The following is a 21,666-nucleotide window of genomic DNA, read 5'->3' as shown; positions in this document are numbered from 1 at the left end:
ATACGTTGTGCTGATGTGCCTGCCACATTGTCTGTCTTCTCTTTTATCTGCAGATGAGTTTGAGAGAGTAGGGCCTGGGCGTCCGCACAGTCCAGGTTACAAAACATTTGAAAAGGAGCGTGCAATATATCACTGATATTACTCAGTTAGAGCTTTGGGAAAAATGTCCTTAACTTGCAATGTCCATGTATATCCAAAAAGATGGTTCAAATAAATTTGATGCCTCTGGGGTCTTGTTTATCCAACTTTTTATTGAATTTTTTGCATTAAAACAAATTGGAATCAGCCCAGCCAACTCGTTTCGTCTCTCAAGACTTCATTAGAGTTGAATAATCAAAAGAATCACTATTGCCTATGGATTGGGGGCTTTGACACAGACGAAGAATATGAAAAAGGTGGTACTATACCACCCAACATATTTGCTCTGACTCTAGGAGGACATTTGGCATGGAACATCACCATACACAACGTGGTGATACGTGATTTATGTGATTTGTTGAAGGATTAACTGTGGCTCCTAATCAGTGGGGTCGTGAAAAGTTGAGCAGAATTTATAAATCGAATAGAGAAACATTACACTAGTGCGACATTGAATGTCCCACCCTGCTATTAGTCTTTGCAAAGTCCAGGTGGTCGAGCTGCATCTAAGATGTCCACTGGATTCCATTTCTTCTTCTTGAAGTGGATGTCTTCATGATCCAGTCTATGGCTGGCAGGGAATGAAAAGGCGAAAACAATCATCCCTGACAGATTTTGATCCTCACTTGGAAGGCTTCCGTGAGCTCTCTTCCATGGACTATACATGGATTATACTGCAGGTCATTCCTACTGGTGGGCAGAATGTTTCATTCCGCCTGTAGAATTGGCAGAAGTTTGGTCACTCCCCGTTACTCTTGAACGTGGAGTTCCAGCCAAATTCTGCCAGTTGCTGTGTGATTAAATTTTTTCTCCTGCAAGGCTCCAGAAAATATGAGCTGGAGAGCAAGATTTGGCATCCCTTAGCGTGATTTTTTTTTAACGTGGGTGATCACGGCGGTTGCAATCAGAGGTGTGCCGCTCAAGTAGATTTTCTCCTGCTTGAGTAGATTTTCTACTTGAGCGGCAGCAAAATGAACTAGAATTTCTGTGTGCTCTTGCACAACGCATAGTACGGTTCAAGCTGATTTTTAAGCATTGCTCACACTACCGGCACTAAATTGCAGCATGAGCTGTAGACTTTCTGTCTATTGGCAGATAACCCTGTGGAATCTCAGAGCTTTAATGTATCTCTGTAGAATTCTGCTGAATGAAACTCTGCGAGTTCCGCCTTCCCCTAGTCATTCCCTTGTGAGAGTTCTTGATGATTCCTCTGAGTTTATTTGGCACACCATAGTGGCGAAGGAGTTTCCAAAGGGTCCATGCTGTTAAATGCCTTCTCATAGTCGATATAGTGGACTTTGAGGTGGGAGTTCCATTCCATCATTAATCAATAATGATGCACAGTGTTGCAATCTGAATTGCGCAGGATCTATCTTCGCTGAAGACAGGTTGCTTCTTGTCTCAACTGAGTGGCTACTTTTTCCCTCCTTCTGGTCGGAATGACTCTGTTGAACACTTTGCCTGGGATTGACAAAAGAGTTCTACCTCTGTAACTTGAGTCACTTAGGTCACCTTTCTTGGGAATCTTGATGACAGATCCATCCTTCCAGTCTGATGGCACCTTTTCTTCTTCCCAGATCCTTCTAAAGAGAATGTCTATTGATGTTTCAATGCCTTCCCTCAGTATCCCTACAGGAATATTGTCAGGTTAGCAGTGTTGAGGATAAATTATCCAAATCTCAGTGTGGCTCAAAGGAAGGTTAGATACATGGTTTGTCAGTATAAATTGTGGAATCCAAGGCTAGTAGATTATTATGTGGTCCAGGTAGACCAAGAAAACTGATTTAAATGTCACAGGGAGGACAAATTCCCGCAGGAAAATCTCTTTTTAGCTTATTCAGGCATAGTTTAAACAATATGTTTACTGTGCTATTAATTGAATGAATACATAGTCTGAGGTTAAGATTGATTCCCTTCTCAGTACTCCCAGCACCTACTCAAACTGAGACATTGTACAAATTTGACATGTTTTAGAGTGCCTTGGACAGGAGTGCTATTTACGAATTCTCATACAAGATGCCCTTTTCTGGCTCATGGCTGCCTCGGTTATGATTCTCATGTGACCAGTCTGTAATTTCAGGGGCACTGATAAGAGGTCCTGCCTGCTTGGAATGAAGTCTTGACTGAGGGTACGTGGAGTGTAGGGGATGCCCCATACCATATGTTTCCTAGTTCATGGAGCTTGGAGGGTGGATTTGTATTCCAAACCCTATGGTTGTTCTTTTCTCCTACATATGGGGGTTTCAACCTAACCCGGAATCCATCTTTTGACATCTCATTCGGCATATGGAAAGTAAACTCTATCTAGTCCCTATGGAAGCAAACCATGGAGCTAATACTTATAAGAAATTGCATGCATTCTATTTACAGCAATAAGTAGGATGCGGTTGCTGGCCAACATATCTGTAGATGGTCACAAAAGTGCTGCAGGAGGGCATTTTATAGTGTTCCAGTAGAAGACGTTTGAATATGTGAGTGATTTGGTAAATGTTGAAGCATCCCATTGTAATCCAAACTGTGCAGATATTGCATTTACAACAAGATTGAAACTATAGTACATGTATAATTGGACTGTTCTAGTTTTCATAATGAAAGATAATATAAAGAAGCATGCTTACTGTCATATAGGACAGCTTGTGAATTAGTAAAATGCAATCTTTTAACAAATACTGATTATTTGAATCAAATATGGTGTGAGCTAATTTTGTAATGTTTTAGCAAATAACTAAATATGTGAATATTGGATTCAGTAATTGATTGTGTGAGCAGCATGGTGATACGTTGTTAATAAGCAGGTAGTAAACGATTTCAATCGATCAGTAGTGCCTCCCCCCCATCCCCCCCGCCCCCAGCGCCTTGAGACCCTCACGGGTATGTAGTGTGTAGTGCGCTTTACAAATGATTGATTGATTGATTGATTTAAATACACAGACTTTGAGTTGGGAAACCTATAATTAATCTTTGACTTGGGGCGTGAATCGTCAAGGTAAAGACAAAGCGCCATCATTTGAATAAAACTGTCTTTATTTGCAAGGTTCTGTGAGAAAACTGACTTACACCACACACCACCCTGTGTGATCTTTTTTTAATCATTACACAGACAGCAACTGCTTTAAATCACCACATTTCATAATGTAACAATTCTTTTGTGTTGAGGCTCACTTAGGGAAGTGCGTACATAAGGTGTGTAGCATGGTGTGTGCGTCTGCCCTGGGCTTGATGATTTCACTCGGGGCGGATTCGTTGCTGGACTTCTGTTCACTCTAGGTTAACCTTGCCTGTAATGATGAGGGCTCCTCTCTGGCCTGGTTTCATCCATTGGCTGTAGGCACTAGGATGTCATTTCTCTTTTTTAATTCTCCCCTCTACACTTGCATCTTGTTTGTTGCAGAAGCTGCCATTGCGTGCCTAGCCGTGGACCCTGCCCTCCTGCTCATTGTGGTGGGGGTTCTGATGTTCCTCATCACCTTCTGCGGCTGCATCGGATCTCTGCGTGAAAACATCTGCCTCCTGCAAACAGTAAGTTTCTTGCACTAAGACGAGGGTGGGAAGGTGCAAACGACTGGAATGCAAAGTCAACTGAATGGAAGTAGTTGCTGAAGAGAGAACCAGGATGACCAAAGCTTTGATAGGTCAGGTGTGGATCTAACCGAGAACTCCACTTCGTCTGATGCGTTATAAAATCCGAAGACCACAATTTTTTGGGTTGTCTTCTTCACGGAACAGGTGTAGTGGAGAGGGAATTCAGAAAAGTGTGTGCAGGAGAGCTGTCATGGTGTAAGAGAGAGAGTGATGCAGTTTCAATAGGGAGGGGGGTACAGCAGGCAGGCAAATGAGCGGATTACATGGGATGGGGGTCATGAGCTCTGGGGATCAGTGAATGTAGCATGCAGAGTGATGACTGCTTTCCAGTGAATTAAGTGTTGGTTTTGAAAGGTGCAGCGATGTACTGCTTCGCATCTGAAGTGGTTCAGCATGGGCAGTGGCAAGGACCATATTCTCCAACCAAGCTCATCACTGTGCCAATCACCTGCTTTTTAGAGCCAGTTATTTAGGTCACGTCAGTGCCTGCAATCGAAATACAAAAGATTGTCTCCTGTGGCAGGAGCAACTCAAACCAAGAGCAGTCAGATGTGTGTCCTGGTGAGAATCTACAGTAGAAGCCAGAACGAAGAGGGGAGATTGGTCGTATGTTATTTGGACAGCCCTAGATGGCACACTGTACCACTTTTACGTATGTACATGAGAGATGTGTACAGCTTGATGAACAGGGAGGCAGCAGTTTACACAGGATCGCAGGATTCAACTCATTGCTAAAGATGGGGTTTGAGCCCAGGTCTCCAATATTCTATACCTGCAGTTTACCTTCTATTACACATCTTTTGTGAGAGGCCTAGCAAGTTTGAACTAAATATACTGTCACTTGAATTTAATGTAGAAGGCCCGGGCACACTCCTGGTTGGAAGGGCCGCTCGGCTTTGCAAAGCCGCTTCCACCCTGAGCCTCTGTCTCTTGACACCAAAGGTGATTTCCAGTTAGGAGGTGCATACCCACTAGTGGTTGGACTGTGTTAAACCTTTCATGTTCTTGGTATGTGATATCTGTCCACTCAAAATCTGAGTTTTGTTGCTGATCCAGGCCTAGATGTGTGACCAGCTCTCTACCTGAGCTGCCTGATGCGGCGGGCGAGGCCCCGAACTGTCCCAGTGCCCCTCCCTCCCTCCGGAGGAAGATGTGGGCACAGATAGATTGAGATTCAATAAAGAGCACTAAAGGGCACAAAATATGGTCAGCACTAAATAGTGTGGCATTCTGCAGGGAGGGCCCTTCATTTTGAGTTACGCCCCGGCAATGGCAGCACAGATTGTTGAGCTCTCATGTTTGAAAAAGACATATTTGCGAATGCTTGCTTTTATGTGATCAAAAATAATACAATTCATTTGGAGAAAAAAAAGTGTACCCTCTTGTCGCAGTATAGTACAAAGAACAAGGCAAAACAAATTGAATATACACGGAAACAAAAACTTTGAGACACTCCGCGCAATCAGTGTGTTGGGGTGGTTGTAGTGGCCACACGTCCTTAGAAGTAAGGTTTTTTTTTATGTGTTTGTCATCCATGCACACTGACACCAAGCCTTTGAGCCATCGGACACAATCTATGTAATCCAGCCCAGATCTGTTGGGTAAGAGGCAGGACCCGCTCGAGTGTATGTTTGAGTGTGTGTTTGCTGGCTATAGGCTGTGGTCGCCCTGTTGTCCACAAGCTTACACAAACCAGGTTTTCATGTGTCTTTGTCATCCCCGCAGTTCTCCATCTGCCTGACCATTGTCTTCCTGCTGCAGCTGACGGCGGGAGTCCTGGGCTTCGTCTTCTCCGATAAGGTAACACCTGCAGAACTGATATTATTATTATATTAAACAAAAGAATGTATTCTAAGGAAAGAACTGAATAATTAGAGGCATCAGTCTGTATCCTCACGAGTGTTCCCGTTCGCTCCTGTGCATCTTCACAATTATTATTCTAAGAATGTGTCCATTTGTGCTTGTCTGTCTCCTTCTCTTTCCTTGGCTGCATCATCGTCATCACATATCTGGTCTCTCTTCTTCTTCGTCTCTTGTTTTTTCTTTGTTCCACTTGTAGTCTTCTTCACTTTTCTAATCTCCCTTTCCTCATCTATCTACTTCCCTTTCAACATCTTAGCTTTTTGTTCTACAGCTATTCTTTCACTTGCACATATATATTCTTTGTTCCTCTCCTTTCTGCTTGTTTATCTTTGTTATATTTGTTTTATTAGTACATTCAGACCGCCTACCTTCACAGTGATAGAATGCTCTAGAATATCTCACCCATACCAAAGAATTGACCTTTTTAAAGCATGGAATACTGGGTGTATGCGTGATCACAATTCCCCATGCCTCCTCGATCATAAATCTCATTACTTTTCTACTACTTCAGTTGATCGGACAACTCTTCAGAGCACACTGTTCTTCTTTATGACCACAAACCTGAGGTGTTCCTCCTGCCTTGGCTTGGCTTATGCTATTGATAATCAGCGTGTAGAGGTTTTTTGTTAGTGTTAGTTCGCCAAAGCTGAATTAAGCTGTTCGTTGCAGAGTCTGAGCCCGAAACATCTCTATCCCCACTTTCTGCTCTTCAGCTCTTTTATAAGTCATTCAACGTTGGTTTTGAAGTGGCCATCCATTTTGGTTTGCTTCTTAGGCAGATCTGTAGGGTTTTGTTGCAGACAAACAGAAGAAGCCACAGAGGCCTCAAATAGGTTTTCACAGCCCTTCCACGACCATCCTCCCAATAAATAAATCTATCCATTCTGGACAGTTAATCCTGACAATTGGAAAAGAGTACTACCAGCCATAAGCCAATCAGAACTAGAAACTCTGAAGTGAGTTACATGCCTACCACCTGTCCACCTCCAAACTGCGTGCAGGACCCAAGACCACCGGTCCCCCAAACTGAGATACCTTTTGGACCTAACTCTACAGGACCCTGATGAAGTGGCCAAACTTGCCTCTGTGATATCTGATTTTGGGTAACACTTTCAGTGGCTTCTGATCCAAATTAACTGCCCAAAGTGCTCACAGGGCCAAACTAGGTGGGAGAGGTGTGGCGATGCTGTCAGAGCGGCTGACTCCGGAGCGGGTGGCTCACAGTTTGATCACCGGCACAGCGCAGCATCATGTAACTCTGGGCAATAGCTCACATAATTTGCCCCGACGGCCCCCAGTGGCCTGGAAACCCTTAGGGGTGAAATGTTGCAGTTTACAAATCTGGAATTATTGCGTGTGTATATGTGTGTATATATCACCACCAAAGTTTAGCTGATCCCAAGCCACAAATCCGGCGGGCTCACGGCTGGGGTAGCCACCCCCTGTATACTCCACACACTGTTACCAATGTTAGAACTCCTCACTTCCACGACGAGTCAAAAACAAAGGAGCAGCGGCCACAAGTATTCTAGTGCAAGTTTATTCAGGCACGATGTCCTATGCGTTTCGGAGTTGCAATCACTCCTTCATCACGTGTGTATATGTGTGTATATATATATATATATATATATATATATATATATATATATATATATATTCGCAAACATTGCATAAATATCACAGATATTGATGGGATCGCCCTTCACAAACATTAGTGTGTCCGGAGTAGGGGTTCATGAACATGACCGGTATACCTAAGTTAGGTTTACCCATAAATGTTTCCAGCCATTTATCAACATAAAACGAAAGACGTGTGCTGCCCACAGAGAACACCTTCCACATCTTCCTGCATGTCCTTTTTGTCAGGCAGTCTGGGTGGAATGCAAATATTTCCCCACAAGACAAGCCTATAGGGGGTTCACACGTGCCCCCTGCAAAGAGGTTCTTTCTATCCTAGACTCCCCTCTGAAGAGGGACTTGTCTGAACCTTTGGAATTGAGATGCTCTGCACATTAACAGGCAGCAGGGAGTCTGCCAACTGGCCATCTTTATGGATAAAACTGGAGCTGTTGAACGGCACACTAATCATTTTCTGGACTAAGAGTTGTCCAGCCAGCTACAGAAGTGCATCCAGAGTGTGAAGGCCAGTGTTGATCCCAATTCCTCCTTGCTAGAACTAAGCCTGAGGCCCTGCTGAAGATCTGTTTGCCTGCCCAGGCACTGAGCTTGCAGAGAGTGGAATCCCACAGTCAGCCAAAGGCATATTAATAGTCTGAGTGTGCAATAACCTTCACTATAGACTGAAGCAGGCATCTGAAGACTTGACATTTACGTCTACAGCTGTTCACAAACCTCCCCAGATTCCTTGAGTACCTCACCGCAAGACCGAGGCAGGCAGCTCGAGAGAGCGACTGCTGCAAGTGCTTGTGTAACTGTTATGACTCAGCCTGGTGAGCACACCACTCTTAGCACCAGCTTTTAAAATTATTTTTATCCATTTCACTTGCTCAGTTTGGTCTCCGATGTGTGGCAGTCCAAAAAGCCTGTTGGCAGTCCAGGTAGCCTGACCGGAGGAACTTTGTGATCCATTGTGACTCTCTAAGATTGGCATACCTCGCCTGTAGTCCCCTTTTATGAGTTTGAACCCCAAAAAACATTTCCTTGCAGATACCCTTAACACTTAATACTTTTGCATTTGTTTTCTGTTGCATTACTTAATTCATAGACACAAAAGTTAATGTAAGGATTGCTTGCAAATAGTCGAACCACTGCTTCAAGCTACACCTCACTGACCTACAGAAAATAGTCTGGGGTTGCTCATGTTTCCTTCTGGGTGGGGCCTCACCAGGAAGCTTGGGATGGGCTGTTCCATGAGGAGCAGGGCCAGTACTGATCTACGTAAGGGTGGCCTCTATCTACAGTGGCATAGTGGGTGAAAAACGATGGGTTGGAAAGCTATGCTGTCCCAAGTGGGTGCAAGTGGTTAGATTACTTGCAAGCATTCATCCCATCATGTGCTGCTTGTTTGGTGGGTGGGAAAACTAAGAAGCCCCGAACGCGGGGCACAACGTTCAGCGAGGGAGCGTCCAGGGACAAGGGGGGTCTCCTGGGCGCTCCCCACCTCTTATTCCCGAGGGGCCGGGCGGCCCCTCCTATCGCCCGCCCCCCCTGACCCGGACCCACTACCTTGGATCCGGGTCAGGAAGGCCGCCGGCCAATCGGCGGTGGGCCGCGCCCCCAAGGCACGCCCCCACCGCCGAATGACAACAAAGGGGAAAGGGGGGGCGACGGTCGCCGCGCCGCCATGCGTGCGGGGGGGCCGAGGGCCCCCCCTTTTCACATGGTCAGCGACTAGCTGCCGCCTCCCCCCCAATCCGGCACCCAACACCCAGGAACGTGGACACGAGACGTCTTTACTTTTTGGAAGGCGGGCGCTAGTCGCCCGGCCGTATTTATTAAAGTATGAAATTAAAAAAGGTTTTTAATTGCATAATCAACAATGAATACAAAAATCAGCAGGACATTTAGTTACACAATTCTTATCAACAAGTTTGAGAGCCTGACCTTAACAAAACTCTAATACATGTTGTTTCCTAACTTAGACTAAACATCCTAATCTTGATTTTTGTACATTTCTGGCCATATGGCAGGGTCACTACCGGTGTCAGGTCCTACAAGCTGCGCCTCCGCCATAGATGTGCGCATGCGCAGTGTTACCTCGGGAATTGCCCGGTCTACGCCCTGAACTCCATTTACCCACTAAAGGAGGGCCCTTACTCTGCGCCGGTGGCGTCATGAGTCCACGCGCACGGGGTGGCTACCAGCCTAAGGAAAGCGTGAACTACTCCTACCCGCGCTCCTTTGCTTTGCAGCATCCATTACCTTGCCCCTGGAGTTCTGGGAGTGGCCCGCAGGCCCCTCCCCCTGGGCGGGAACCTCCATAGGATGATGCCCGCCCCCTCAGACCTCAAATATGTGCTCACCGATAATGACCTTACCGCCACAGGCCAGCATTGTTAACCGACGATCTGGCCTCCCCCTGCCTAAACCTACCCTAGAAAATTCTCACTTTAGCCAAAACCTTCCAGCCAGGCCCTGACAACATCAGACCACAGGACCCTTCCTTCCTCCGTCAAATGGACTGCCCTCACCAGGTAGAACCAATACACCCATGTTGGATCATCTGCAACCGAGGGGGGGCTTGAAATACTTCGTCCCACTGTGTGTTGATCCTCTTTATCGAGTGATTCAACGCCCTGACCGAGTCCCTGCCACCACGGAATAAGTTGAGGCCCTACTACTGTGCCACCCGGGCAAGTCCTGAAGACCCCCCCACAGTGGAGATGGACTCAATGAGTATTCGCCTCCCCAGTTTGGCCATTTCAGTCCCCCCCTAGGTGAAGTATCACCACTGACAGGGGGTCGGGCTGCTGAGCTAAAAAATTCCTGAGAAGTTGCTGAACTGATCATGGCACCGACCCTCAAACTCTTCCCTGTCCTGCGTCCAGCCTGTTGCTTGTGCTGGCACATTGTGGCTCCTCAACTTCTGGTGATGAGTTCCTCCCCTGCGTGACAGGTTTGAGAAACTGCTAGAACCAGGAAAAGACCAAGAAAACCTGGGTGACACATTCCCACTTCCACCCTAAGGAATGGGTAGCACTTACACCTGCCAGCAATACCTGGGCCCCTGGTGTCCTCTTTCTTGACGTATGCTTCCTTTTTGACGTCCACCCGCTGCCGATGTTGCGGTGTGGAGCCCTCCTCAGATATCCGCCATGGACCCAGCCGTGACTGACGTAAGCCCCCCTTGGGCTGTCCACCTGTTGCAGCTGTTGTGATGTGGAGCCCTCCAGGTATCCACCATGGACCCGGTCATACATAAATTGGAAAGATAGATACACACCATTAGTGTTTCCGGCGATACCTGCTGTACACGCGTTAGACTTACATTACCTTCAGTTGCTAAGTTTTAGATAATCTTAGTGCCATATTACTACACATTAATATGTCGACAGTAAATGTTAAGCATAGCCTCCGTTTGTCTGTCTGCTAGTGCAGTATCTATGTCGTTAAGCATAGGATCAGCGCCGCCCTAACCATGGTAGGCTGTAGAATTGGCTTCCCATCTTACAATCATTGTTACACAAGAAAGTTGTGCCGTAGGCGAAGACATTGCCTCCTAATCCTGGCTTCCTACCCACGTGTTTTTTCCTAGGATCTACGTGTAAAACAAGACAGTCCACTTAACAGTTACGCACCACAGTCATTAGCCAACAGAATTAGCACAGCCCCAACCCCGCCAGGCCATACGCTGGCCCAAGGACCCTTTCCGCTCACCACTTTGGCTTCTGGAAAATATCATCCTAGCCAACCGGACATGATCACAAGCATCCCCAGACCTATGTGATGCCGCAACTAGGCTCTTGGGCACCTTTAGGTGTGACATCAGGGTGTGTATAGTTATCAGGACCCCAAGTAGGCTCTCTACAGGCCCTAGGCCCTGTCTCCATGCCATTCGTGGTTCCCATACCACATTATTAATATATAGCTTTGGTACACCCTTAGAGCTCAACGGATATGGTGCTACATCACTGTGTGCTATATAAGTTTACACACCGTAATTATTCGCCTCTAATCTCATCATAGGCTCAACGTATATTGTGCCAATTTACTTGTATGTTCAATAAGTTTACTGGCTGTAGTTTCAGGCCTTTAGCCTCGGAAAGGAATTAAGGGATGTGTTTTAGAACTAATACATATATAGGTTATACACCTGTTCTTTTCCATTTACTCATTCATGAGATTATAGACTGGTAAAACAAGCTGCTCTACATTCCCTCAAGACTTAGCCTGAAGGCAGCACGCCAAACCGCTACCGATAAGATAGCTCACTACTAATGTTGACTTTACCTGTCATCAATGGATAGTCAACTGGACTGGTGCAATGTCCCCCCCCTTAGAACAGTGAACATCACCTCCGATGCCCATTACCTTTACAATGAAATACGTCCCTAGTGTGACTTGCTGCTTTGGCTTGCAACGGAATGTGGTGCCTGGGAAACTGGCTTTTTCGGTCTTGCCAAGCCCTACCCTTAGATGTGTATTAATCCCCAGGAGGACCCCAAGAGATGGGGGAATACCCTATTCGTGAACCGTTCGACTATTATTCTAACTATCCCCTCAGCAGACACCAATGATAGTAAGTCTAGAGTGTCAAAATTTGACTTAAGTCAATGGCTGTTCCTCACGTAAGATAAATAAGCAGCAACCCTGACTTGGATAAAAAAATTTGCAAGTGTGTGTTCTGCTTCTGATACGTGCCCTGTTCCATTATAATATAGTGTATTCCTTTGAAACGCCAAAAATTGTGGGGCCTTGGTGGGATGCCTACCCAACATTGTTTGTATAGTTGGCCCCCCAATACAGCCGTTACTACTAGGAAAGCAGCCGTATAATCCTGCTATCCAGACCGTCCTCATTGTGTGGTGCCTTCCCTAAAGTATCTTGGCTGGGAGCCTCACACCTAGATGTAAATACCATGGAGGCGAAACAAAGGCACACAGTGCCGGGTGTCAGAGTACTTCACATTACACGTACGCCTCATACATTGAAAAATAGATTATGTGTGTAAACCGATGAACAGTGTGTGTTACTTAAGACCAGGGCCACTCAAATTATGCGGCAATGACGGATTAAATTTAAGTAGCAGGGTTTGCTAAATTATGCAGCATAATGCGGCACATTTTTGGGTTAGTACCAGTTCTTTACTCTGTCACATGTTCACATCTTAACACTACCTGGATAAGAGGTCTTATCTTATAAGCATTAATTTAACACCCCAACCCACAACATGCATTTGACAGGTGAACTGTCAGCTTGTGTAAATTGCATTCTGCTTCCTAGGGACCTGCGTTTCTAGGAAGTTTTGTTCAGTTCGAGCTAAGGACAACTTGTAAATTATGCAGGAGAAGTTGTAATATGTGGCAAATGTAGCCAATCAAGTACTATGCAAAAAATTGCAGTGGCAGCAGAATCCCATAACGCCAGTGGGCCTGCATGAGATAGTGAGGGGTACATGATGCAGGAGACACACGTCCTTCCTAGGTCACTGTGCAATGTTAGAAGGGTTGTGATTTATGAACTGCAAACAACAAAAGGATCTCTGTTTTTTATACTATCGCTTCCAGTACCTGAGTGCATTTCATTTCATGCAGCAACACATTTTTTGTGTCGTAAGCGACACTCGAACCCAGATCCCCAGGTCTGAAGTCGAACGCCCTATCCGTTAGGCCAACTCCTCTCCCCTGCTAAAAGAGGAGTTACCCACTTACCTACCTACATAGAAGAACTGTGTAGGAGAAACAGTAACCCCTGGGATTGGATAAAACCTATATTCCTCCAGGAAATGTGGTAACCCCCCAGAGTTATTCTACCAATACTCTCGTTGACGTGTACTGGACTCACAAAGTTCTCAGCAGCAGATGCTCTAACCTTACCACATATCTTAAAAATGCCGACTTTGCGACCAGTTTAAGCAGAACAGATTTACTGTCCCAGTAACGGCACTTTAAGAACACTGTTATCATTGTGTATTATCCACTCATTCTCCCTGGGTGACTAACAGCAACCAGGAGCCTGCTGAGGGGGGAAGGGGGTGTCAAACCAGGGGGTCGATCCTGCGATGTCATGATGCTAAAAGGCAAAAAAGGGGGGGGGTCATATGTGTCATACGTACATAGTTGAATTGAAGGTATCTGAGACGGACACTACCGGAGATCCATTTGGGAGACTCCAATACTCTACGCAAATCTGGGTCCTTAATCGTCCTATTCAGGGATCTTTCCCACCTACCCTTCAATTTCTACGAGAATACACACTTCATGTCGTATTACAAGTAGGCCAATAAATAAACGTAGATCAGAGCATTTACCGTTTAGGTGTCTTTGTCTATGTGTGTGATTCAACCCCCAATGACAATGTTCTACCTTGATTTAAAATCTTCTGTGTTTTAAACATATGTCTCACAAGTTACATGTAGATGTTTTACAGTGAATGCATAATCCACTGGACGATTTTACCAGGATATGAACATGGGGCTTGCAGGGTACACGTGACTGCTGTAAGAAGTCACTAACTCACAGCGCGATCTCGCTAGGATAAAATCCTGTGACCTATAATTACAAACATTGTTCTAAAACAGGCATATTCACCCTTTAACCCAGTTAGTCATAATTCAATCTTGTGCTCAAAGGTGAGGAAGCAGACCGAGACCACTCAGCATCCGAAAAACAACCTGGAAACAATCAGCAGCCGGCAAGCATAAGATTAGAGGGGAATACGTATGAAGCCTGCTATTAACCATAGTCACGCCATGGCTATTGTGCTGAGCATGCTAGGTTTGGGTGGTACCTCTCCAAGGTAACGTTGCAACCTCACCTACTCAGCCGGACCATATACTGAACTGTCGACAAGACCGCCTGATCGGTCAGCAGCTTACCCGGCCCTTAAACGCAGACCTCATCAAGTCAGCAATGTTCATTAAATCTGTACATCCAGAGTAATAATGTAGCGCACGCCGTGCTCTGCGATGGCACTACGTGCGAAGCAAAAGGCGTCAGATGTTATAAAATAGATTAATAATAACACAATGGTCGTGAAGCGCAGAGTGTAATATGTTTTAAGGGACCAACTAAAATACACCTCCGCTATTGAATGTTCTATATACTATCCCCATCGTGATAATATAGGAAATACAGTTCACGATAGACTGTAAAACAATGCGCATATATAATGTAAAGCCATACATATAATATGCTGCACAATTTAATTAATTGCCAAGCACCACACAGTGCAATTCAATGTATACAGCAATACACTATGCTGCTTCAGGGGTAGTAAGCGCTATATACATTACATTTCATTTGAATACACATTACGATACAACAGAGCGGACCACTCGGTACCATACAATATGAAAAACACAGAGCACTACACAAGAACATTTAATACACTACAGCAATGCACAACAGCACAAATCACTGTACAACACAATAAAATATATACAAACATATATAGCATACAATGCAATGAACAAACCACACACCCGATCGTTATTTGGTGTCTTATGTGTTCGCCAAACCCCACTGAAAACCGCCCTCATCTCAGGGACGTAACACAATCATTTCTTCCTGACACCCGCCTGGGCTCAGCATGGTCATTCACGACTGCAGACGAGTCTGCACCACTTGCCGAACAGACGCAGGCGAAAACCAAAAAACGACCCACCGTGCAAATCCGGCCTCGGACAATCAGGGTCCTCCACATTTCCCACCGTGCACAATCGGGCCGCCCCCAGGTCCCGCCAACAAATAATCAAAAAACGACCCACAGTGCAAATCCGGCCTCGGACAATCAGGGTCCTCCACATTTCCCACCGTGCACAATCGGGCCGCCCCCAGGTCCCGCCAACAATTACCTCGTCGCCTGCCGGCCCCTCCACGCAGAAACACCGGCCTGTTCTCCCTGTCCCCGATGCGGCGCCGCTCTCCAGCCGGTCCTGATCCCGAAGCGGTGCGGTGCTCTGGAAGAACCATGCCCGAGCTGGCCTCCTCAGCCGGCGGCCTCCGCCCGCTGCGTCGACGCTCTCCAGCCGGTCACGAAGGGGCTCAACCAAAAACGCCTCCAGAAACCTGAAAAAGAAAGCGGACAAAATCACAGAAACCCAGACGCCCCGAGCGCGGGGCTCCGCTCGCTGCGTCAACGCTCTCCAGCCGCTCTCAAAGGGATCCAAAAACCAAAACGCCTCCCGGCACCTGAAAAAGAAAAGCGGACAAAATTACCAAAACTAAGAAGCCCCGAACGCGGGGCACAACGTTCAGCGAGGGAGCGTCCAGGGACAAGGGGGGTCTCCTGGGCGCTCCCCACCTCTTATTCCCGAGGGGCCGGGCGGCCCCTCCTATCGCCCGCCCCCCCTGACCCGGACCCACTACCTTGGTTCCGGGTCAGGAAGGCCGCCGGCCAATCGGCGGTGGGCCGCGCCCCCAAGGCACGCCCCCACCGCCGAATGACAACAAAGGGGAAAGGGGGGGCGACGGTCGCCGCGCCGCCATGCGTGCGGGGGGGCCGAGGGCCCCCCCTTTTCACTTTGGCATTATATAATTCTTTATTTAGATTTGAAAATAATCTATTCAATAATACAAGAAATACAAAGTATGCTATTGTATTATGAACATTGATACTCCATTTTGACAGTGACCATATTCATTAAAATTTGCAAACACTAGCTGTTTACAAACTTTGTTTTTCATAGCTGTACCTGTACAGTGTGGGAGAGGTGTGGCGCCGCGGCCAGGGCGACTGACGCTGGAATCTGGGGATCATGGTTCGATCCCCAGCGCCGGCGGCAGGTTAGCCCAGCACCATGTGACTCTGGGCAATAGCTTGCTTAATCTTCCCGACGGCCCCCAGCGCCTAGAGACCCTTACGGGTGATTGTGCGCTTTACAAATGTGGATTATTATTATTATTATTATTATTACAGTCTATTTTGGTTCTGTGTACTTTCTATTGTAGGTAGTACTCGGCTGCTTGAACACTAGAATTTCAGAAACATTAGAACAGATCATGAATAACCTATTAAGTTTAGGGAGGTGCTTGGTAAAGGAGGTGTTGGTTGCCATGTTTTCAATAGCTGACCTAACTGCTGCCCACACGAGATCGCCGTTCTCAAACCGTGTAGCCTTTCTCTCTGCATCCCCAACTAGAACATGTTTGTGTCCGAGCAGAAGAGCAGATATGCACAATGCCTGCATAACGACAGATGGGAACATGTTCTGTGCTGTCTAAGCAGCTTTCCATTTCGCCTGTGGGCCTCAATGTTTCCCAGTTCGAAATGTTTGTTCATTTTTGGCTTTCAGGCACTCCCACCGTTCCCTGGAATTAATAAAAAATGGCGGCACTTTTCACAACCTGTGAAAGCATGGCGCTTCGCAGGGAAGAGCCCCGTGGCCTCGCAAATTCCCATCGCCAGGGAATGGGACGAGCTATGCATAGAATGCCCGGACGCTAGAACAGATGATACCGCCCCCTCCCCCACCGAGAAGGAGGCACAACTTCCCATTATAGATCTAAAGAATTGACCCCGGGTGACTACAACCACCGAAGCTAAGTGTGAGATGCACGAGTAGAGATGGTCCACGTCACTTTCATCGGAGGGAGTAAAATATCCCTTCTGATGGAGAACATTCCCGGGCATACGTGCGTCCCCCTGAGCCTCTCAGGACGCATGTACTGTCCCGAACTTCAAACCCTTCCGTCGCCTCTCGACACCGTACACCCACCAGTTTTAACCATTCGGGAAATGTTGCTTCGTTAGTTTGTTATTCACCTGTCCTCTTTTAATCTTCCTCTTTTCTTTGTGTTCTTTTTCCAAGTTAGTTGGTAGTGTTACTTTAAAATGCCTCTTTGTCTGGATGGTCTGATGATTTAATGAACTGTTATCGACTTTTCACATGTGCATTGCATTCTAGAATACTACTTAGACGGTGCCCTTTGGGCTCACATGTATTGCTGTGTAAACTGTACCTCGTGTCCTTGTGGATAACACCATAACAATGCATGTTTTTTATATGGCCCTTGATGAGATGCTCATAAAGGTAAATGCAAAAAATGACCCATGCTCTTGCCCAGATAATTCATGATGTTGCCCATGTGTGGCAACATCGTCTCTCCTCCTGACTCCGCATATTTCTGGAGCTGGTGGGTTGCTTCTTCTATGCAATCTGAGGGATATTGTTGGCCCAGCAGCGGGCCTAGTTCTGCATTCTTCATTTTATCGCTTCTTCTCCGTACTTATAGTCCTCTTTCTTTGTCTTCTTTTCCTTCATTGTGTCTTTGTTCCATTTCTTACTCTTTTTCATCGTCTCTCTTCTTCCCCTTCTTTTCTTCCTCTTTCTGTTTATCTTCTTTCCCGTCCTTGCCTATCTTCTCTCCCGTAAATGTCTGGTTAGACTTTATCTTTGTCATGCTACCAGTTGCTTGTTGTCTTATCTTCTGTGCATCTCATTCTTCGTTTCCACCCATGGCTCTTGTTCTTGCCTTTTAGGCTCGAGGGAAAGTTAGTGAGGTCATTAACAATGCCATTGTGCATTACCGCGATGACCTGGACCTCCAGAACCTCATCGACTTTGGACAGAAAGAGGTGAGCAATCATGTGCCGGTGTACTGTGGCATCCAACAGGTATCATCTGATGGCCAGCTTTACTGTAATAAGCCTGTAATGCTACTAAACCTAGTGTGATTATAATATGGACTCTAGCATTCTAAACAACCAACCTGGCAACATATGGGACACAGAGAGCATTCCTCTGACACAGCAGCACTTGCCGTTTCTTTCATTGCTGCTCACCCATGGTAGGCTGGTATGTTTCTCTCCCCATTAGTAACAACATCCTAGAGTCTTTGAATAGAAACCTTACATAATAGGTAGTTTGGGTAGTACTTAGATTAATGTTGGAAATGCCCTGGAATGTGAGAGCAGCCCGCTGGCACGTAATAGCACTGATCATGATGGTGGTTTGTTTTATGGACAGGACATTTTAATAATTTATTTATTACCCAGCATTGATGAGCATTATGCTGTGGCACAGTATTTAAAATAGTTTATGTTCTTTAGCATAGGGTTTCCGGTTGTCATTTTAATTGATAGCACTGCACTGGATGGCAACTGTTTTTCTGTGTATTTTCTTGTGTCATGCAGTCATGGCTTGCAAAGACACCTTGTGGTGTTACTATTCAGTTGATTCAATAGGGCAGGTACAGACTGTGGCTGTACAGTTCAGTCCGTCAGTGGGGGTTGTGAGTGCTCATGTGACCTTGCGAGGGGATGAATGCCTGTTTGGAGAGACTTGCTTTTACTATGGTCCTAAACTGTCCATGACTTTGATATGATCTTGAATGTCCTTGCAGATTATTCTATTATACCAAGGTGACTTAAGTAAGCGTGGGCTGTTCACAGATTTTGGTGTTGGGGTAATGTCTTGCAATGTTTTAAGGTACTTTGGACCTTAATCCCATAGGATTCGCGTGTAGCCCTCAAATTGGATTCTGTGGTGCACTGACTGGCAGTGGAACGATTTCTTTGAACAGTGTCATGGCACCACAGTTTTAATTTAAAGCAGACTCGTGCTGCTTTGATTTTGGGGTATTTGTAGTTTTGGTACTTGGTGGTTGTTGGAGTTGAGGTGCGTGAAGTACATATGGCTTCATAAATCGGTTTACATCTTGTGCATCCAGTGTTCTGAACTGGAACACCGTTTTGTGTAGGCCTTTACATGAGTTGCTCCTGCAGAGAAATATCGATCTTGCTTCTGTTCTAGACCCTGCAGATATCATGTATTTATTTATCTGTTTCTGTCTAGTACTCAATGCAATCAGGCGGCCACTTGAGTGTACAATATATCCGACGTTCTTGTAAAGCTGTGTTTTTGCTAAAGTATTTCGGAAGATTATGCAGTAAAATGCACCATTAGGTTCCTTTTCCAAACAAGCATTGGCATTGCCAATAGGTCTCGCTTGTGGGTCTTTCGTTCTCTGCCAGACAACGCACACCGGATCCCCAGCACTAATCAAGTTATTTCCGTATTCAAGAATCTGAACTATTCATTTCAATATTATGTGCTTTCTCGGTTTTTCCCCCTCGCAATCACCAAGATAATTAGACATTTTGCACTTTATAATGAAATGATTGCAGCCTCAATCTGTGAGAAATGGGGAATTGACTGTTCTTCATTGTACTGTGGAGTGGATGGAAATGTGTGTGTGCGGGAGGGGGGGGTAGAGAGAGGGGGTGAAAGAGAGACGCAGGAAGGGAAAGGTGGAGAGAAAGAAGCAGAGGGGGAGATGGGGGAGTAAGAGGAAAGAAAGAAAGAAAGAAAGAAGGAAAGAAAGAAAGAAAGAAGGAAAGAAAGAAAGAGGAAGGAAGGAAAGAAGGATGGAAAGAAATAAAAAAGAAAGGAAGAAAGAAAACGAGAGAAAGGAAGAAAGAAAGAATGAAAGAAAAAGAGAAAGGAAGAAAGAAAGAAGAGAAAGAAAGAAATAAAGGGGGAAAGAAAGAAAGAAAGAAGACAGAAAGAAAAAAGGAAGGCAGGAAGGAAGAAAGAAAACGAGAGAAAGGAAGAAAGAGAGAATGAAAGAAAAAGAAAAAGAGAAAGGAAGAAAGAAAGTAAGAAGAGAGAAAGGAAGAAAGAAATGAAGGAAGAAACGAACAAAGGAAGGAAGAATGAAAGAAAGAAGGGAAGAATGAAAGAAAGAACGAAAGAAAGAAAGCAAGGAAGGAAGAAAGAAAGAAAGGAAGAAAGAAAGGGGAGGGAGGGGGAAAAAAGCGAGCGAGAGGAAGGAGAGATAGGTGGAGTAAGAGAAACATAAAGGGGCGTGGGGAGGGGTGCTTTGGCTTTCTCCATTGCTCTGGGAAGTGCATGTAAATCTGTATGACAGAGAAAGAGGCAGAAAGGATTAAACATAAAGGTGGGAGATAGAGGACAGGAGAGAACAAGAACGAAAGACAGGCCAAAGCAGGTTGAAGGATTCGAGCATGAAAAACAAGGCAGCGCTGGGAGGGGGGCTGGGCACGAAGGAAGGAGAAATGTGAGTCACGGCGGCCGTGAAGTGTGAAGCAGATCCCTTTGAAGCTCTCGGAGGCAGGAGCAAATGGTAAGGGGAGCTAAAAACAAGAGCGGCCGGGAAGCGGCCAGGAAACTAAGTACGGCCGGCCACATAATTAGGGGAGGAGAAGTGTGGCAGGCAGATGTGCGGCCTGGTGAGGGGGCGGGAATGCGAGCCTGGTGGGGGCAGGCGGATTACGGAGATGCTCGTGCTTGTGTGGTCACGTGACCCGCTTTGTGGCCACGTGACCTCACATGCACTGTGAAGAAACGCCAGTGGTTTCAATAGCCGATCGAGCACTTGAATTCGATCCTATCCATTCCTGCGGAATGGGACAGGCTCGACCTAAAAACATTAGCAGATTTCTGCCCACCTTCTTGGCACACACTATGAGCAACCAAATGAGACACAGAAATTGGACTAGAAAAGATTATTCCCACATTTCAGATTGGCACTATGTTTCGACCGAGAAATCATTCAAAAGTCCTTTAATGTAGTCCTTGCCTATCCACCCTCCAGCGCCCCAAACATACAATTGTTATTCACAGGGCTGCCTAGCGCTGGTGGCACCCAGTGCGTCAATCATTTTTGGTGTCCCTTCCCTTTGTCCACCCCCCAATGACCATCCTTCCACAGATTCCATCACTACCACCCTCCTGCGGTCCTCATCTCTTCATAGCCCCTCTCACACATGCATGTCATTTGTTTTAGAGTGCTACTCATACTTCTGTAGGGCCTCCGAGCACTTAACATCACACACAAAGACAATGAATCATAAGTGTTTAAATCGGTGTGTAGGAAATGTTACATAACTCAATGAGGATTACAAGATGTAGGAATCACATGTCATCCATAATGGTACGCTGTATATTTTAATAGTGTTTGGTTTGGAGAATTGCAAACTCAGGATTTAAATTGTGCCACAGTAGTTGGGGTTTGTTTTACTAGTAAGGAAGTATTTCTATCCAAATGAACCCTTTTTAGCAACATTAAGTTAATGAAACACTAGAGAAAAACAAAGTTCTAACCTATACAATGCAGTTGGCATGCAGCTCTTTGGCAGTACATAGCTGACTGTGCTGTATTAGAATTGTAACTTATGAACTGCAAGTAATTAATAACATCCAGGTGGTCTTTGAAATAATATCAGGAGATTTGTCCTCCTCCACAAATCGTAACCCACTGAGCTATCCACATAAAATACAGTTCTGTGATCTGCATGGTACACATTCTCAGCAGCAGGCACATAAACCCTCTAAACTACTTTGAGTCAAAACTGCCATTAGACAAAACTCCAATCTCTCTCCAGCAGGAACATTAATCACCAGAGTTATCTTGACATTTGTATTGTGGTCTGAAAGCTGCTGGACACACAAACTCTGCAACAGGTGCTTTTAAACCAATACGTTATTACTAAACAGAA

The 21,666-nt window shown here is 45.7% G+C and overlaps 1 protein-coding gene across 1 annotated transcript in view; it reads left to right on the top strand.

Annotated features, from left to right (window-relative positions):
• The window catches only part of TSPAN33 (tetraspanin 33), a 156,798-nt gene that overhangs the window by 87,083 nt on the left and 48,049 nt on the right, over nucleotides 1-21,666 (top strand). Inside the window, exons 3-5 of the mRNA XM_078677670.1 lie at nucleotides 3,530-3,657; nucleotides 5,446-5,520; nucleotides 17,686-17,781. Of these exons, the coding sequence (XP_078533796.1) occupies nucleotides 3,530-3,657; nucleotides 5,446-5,520; nucleotides 17,686-17,781 (299 nt within the window). The remainder of the gene's footprint in view (nucleotides 1-3,529; nucleotides 3,658-5,445; nucleotides 5,521-17,685; nucleotides 17,782-21,666) is intronic.

This window comes from Lissotriton helveticus, chromosome 1_1 (assembly GCF_964261635.1).
Source record: "Lissotriton helveticus chromosome 1_1, aLisHel1.1, whole genome shotgun sequence".
Classification (NCBI taxonomy): domain Eukaryota; kingdom Metazoa; phylum Chordata; class Amphibia; order Caudata; family Salamandridae; genus Lissotriton; species Lissotriton helveticus.
The sequence above is the reverse complement of the archived record's forward strand: the minus strand, read 5'-3'. Positions and strand labels throughout refer to the sequence as shown.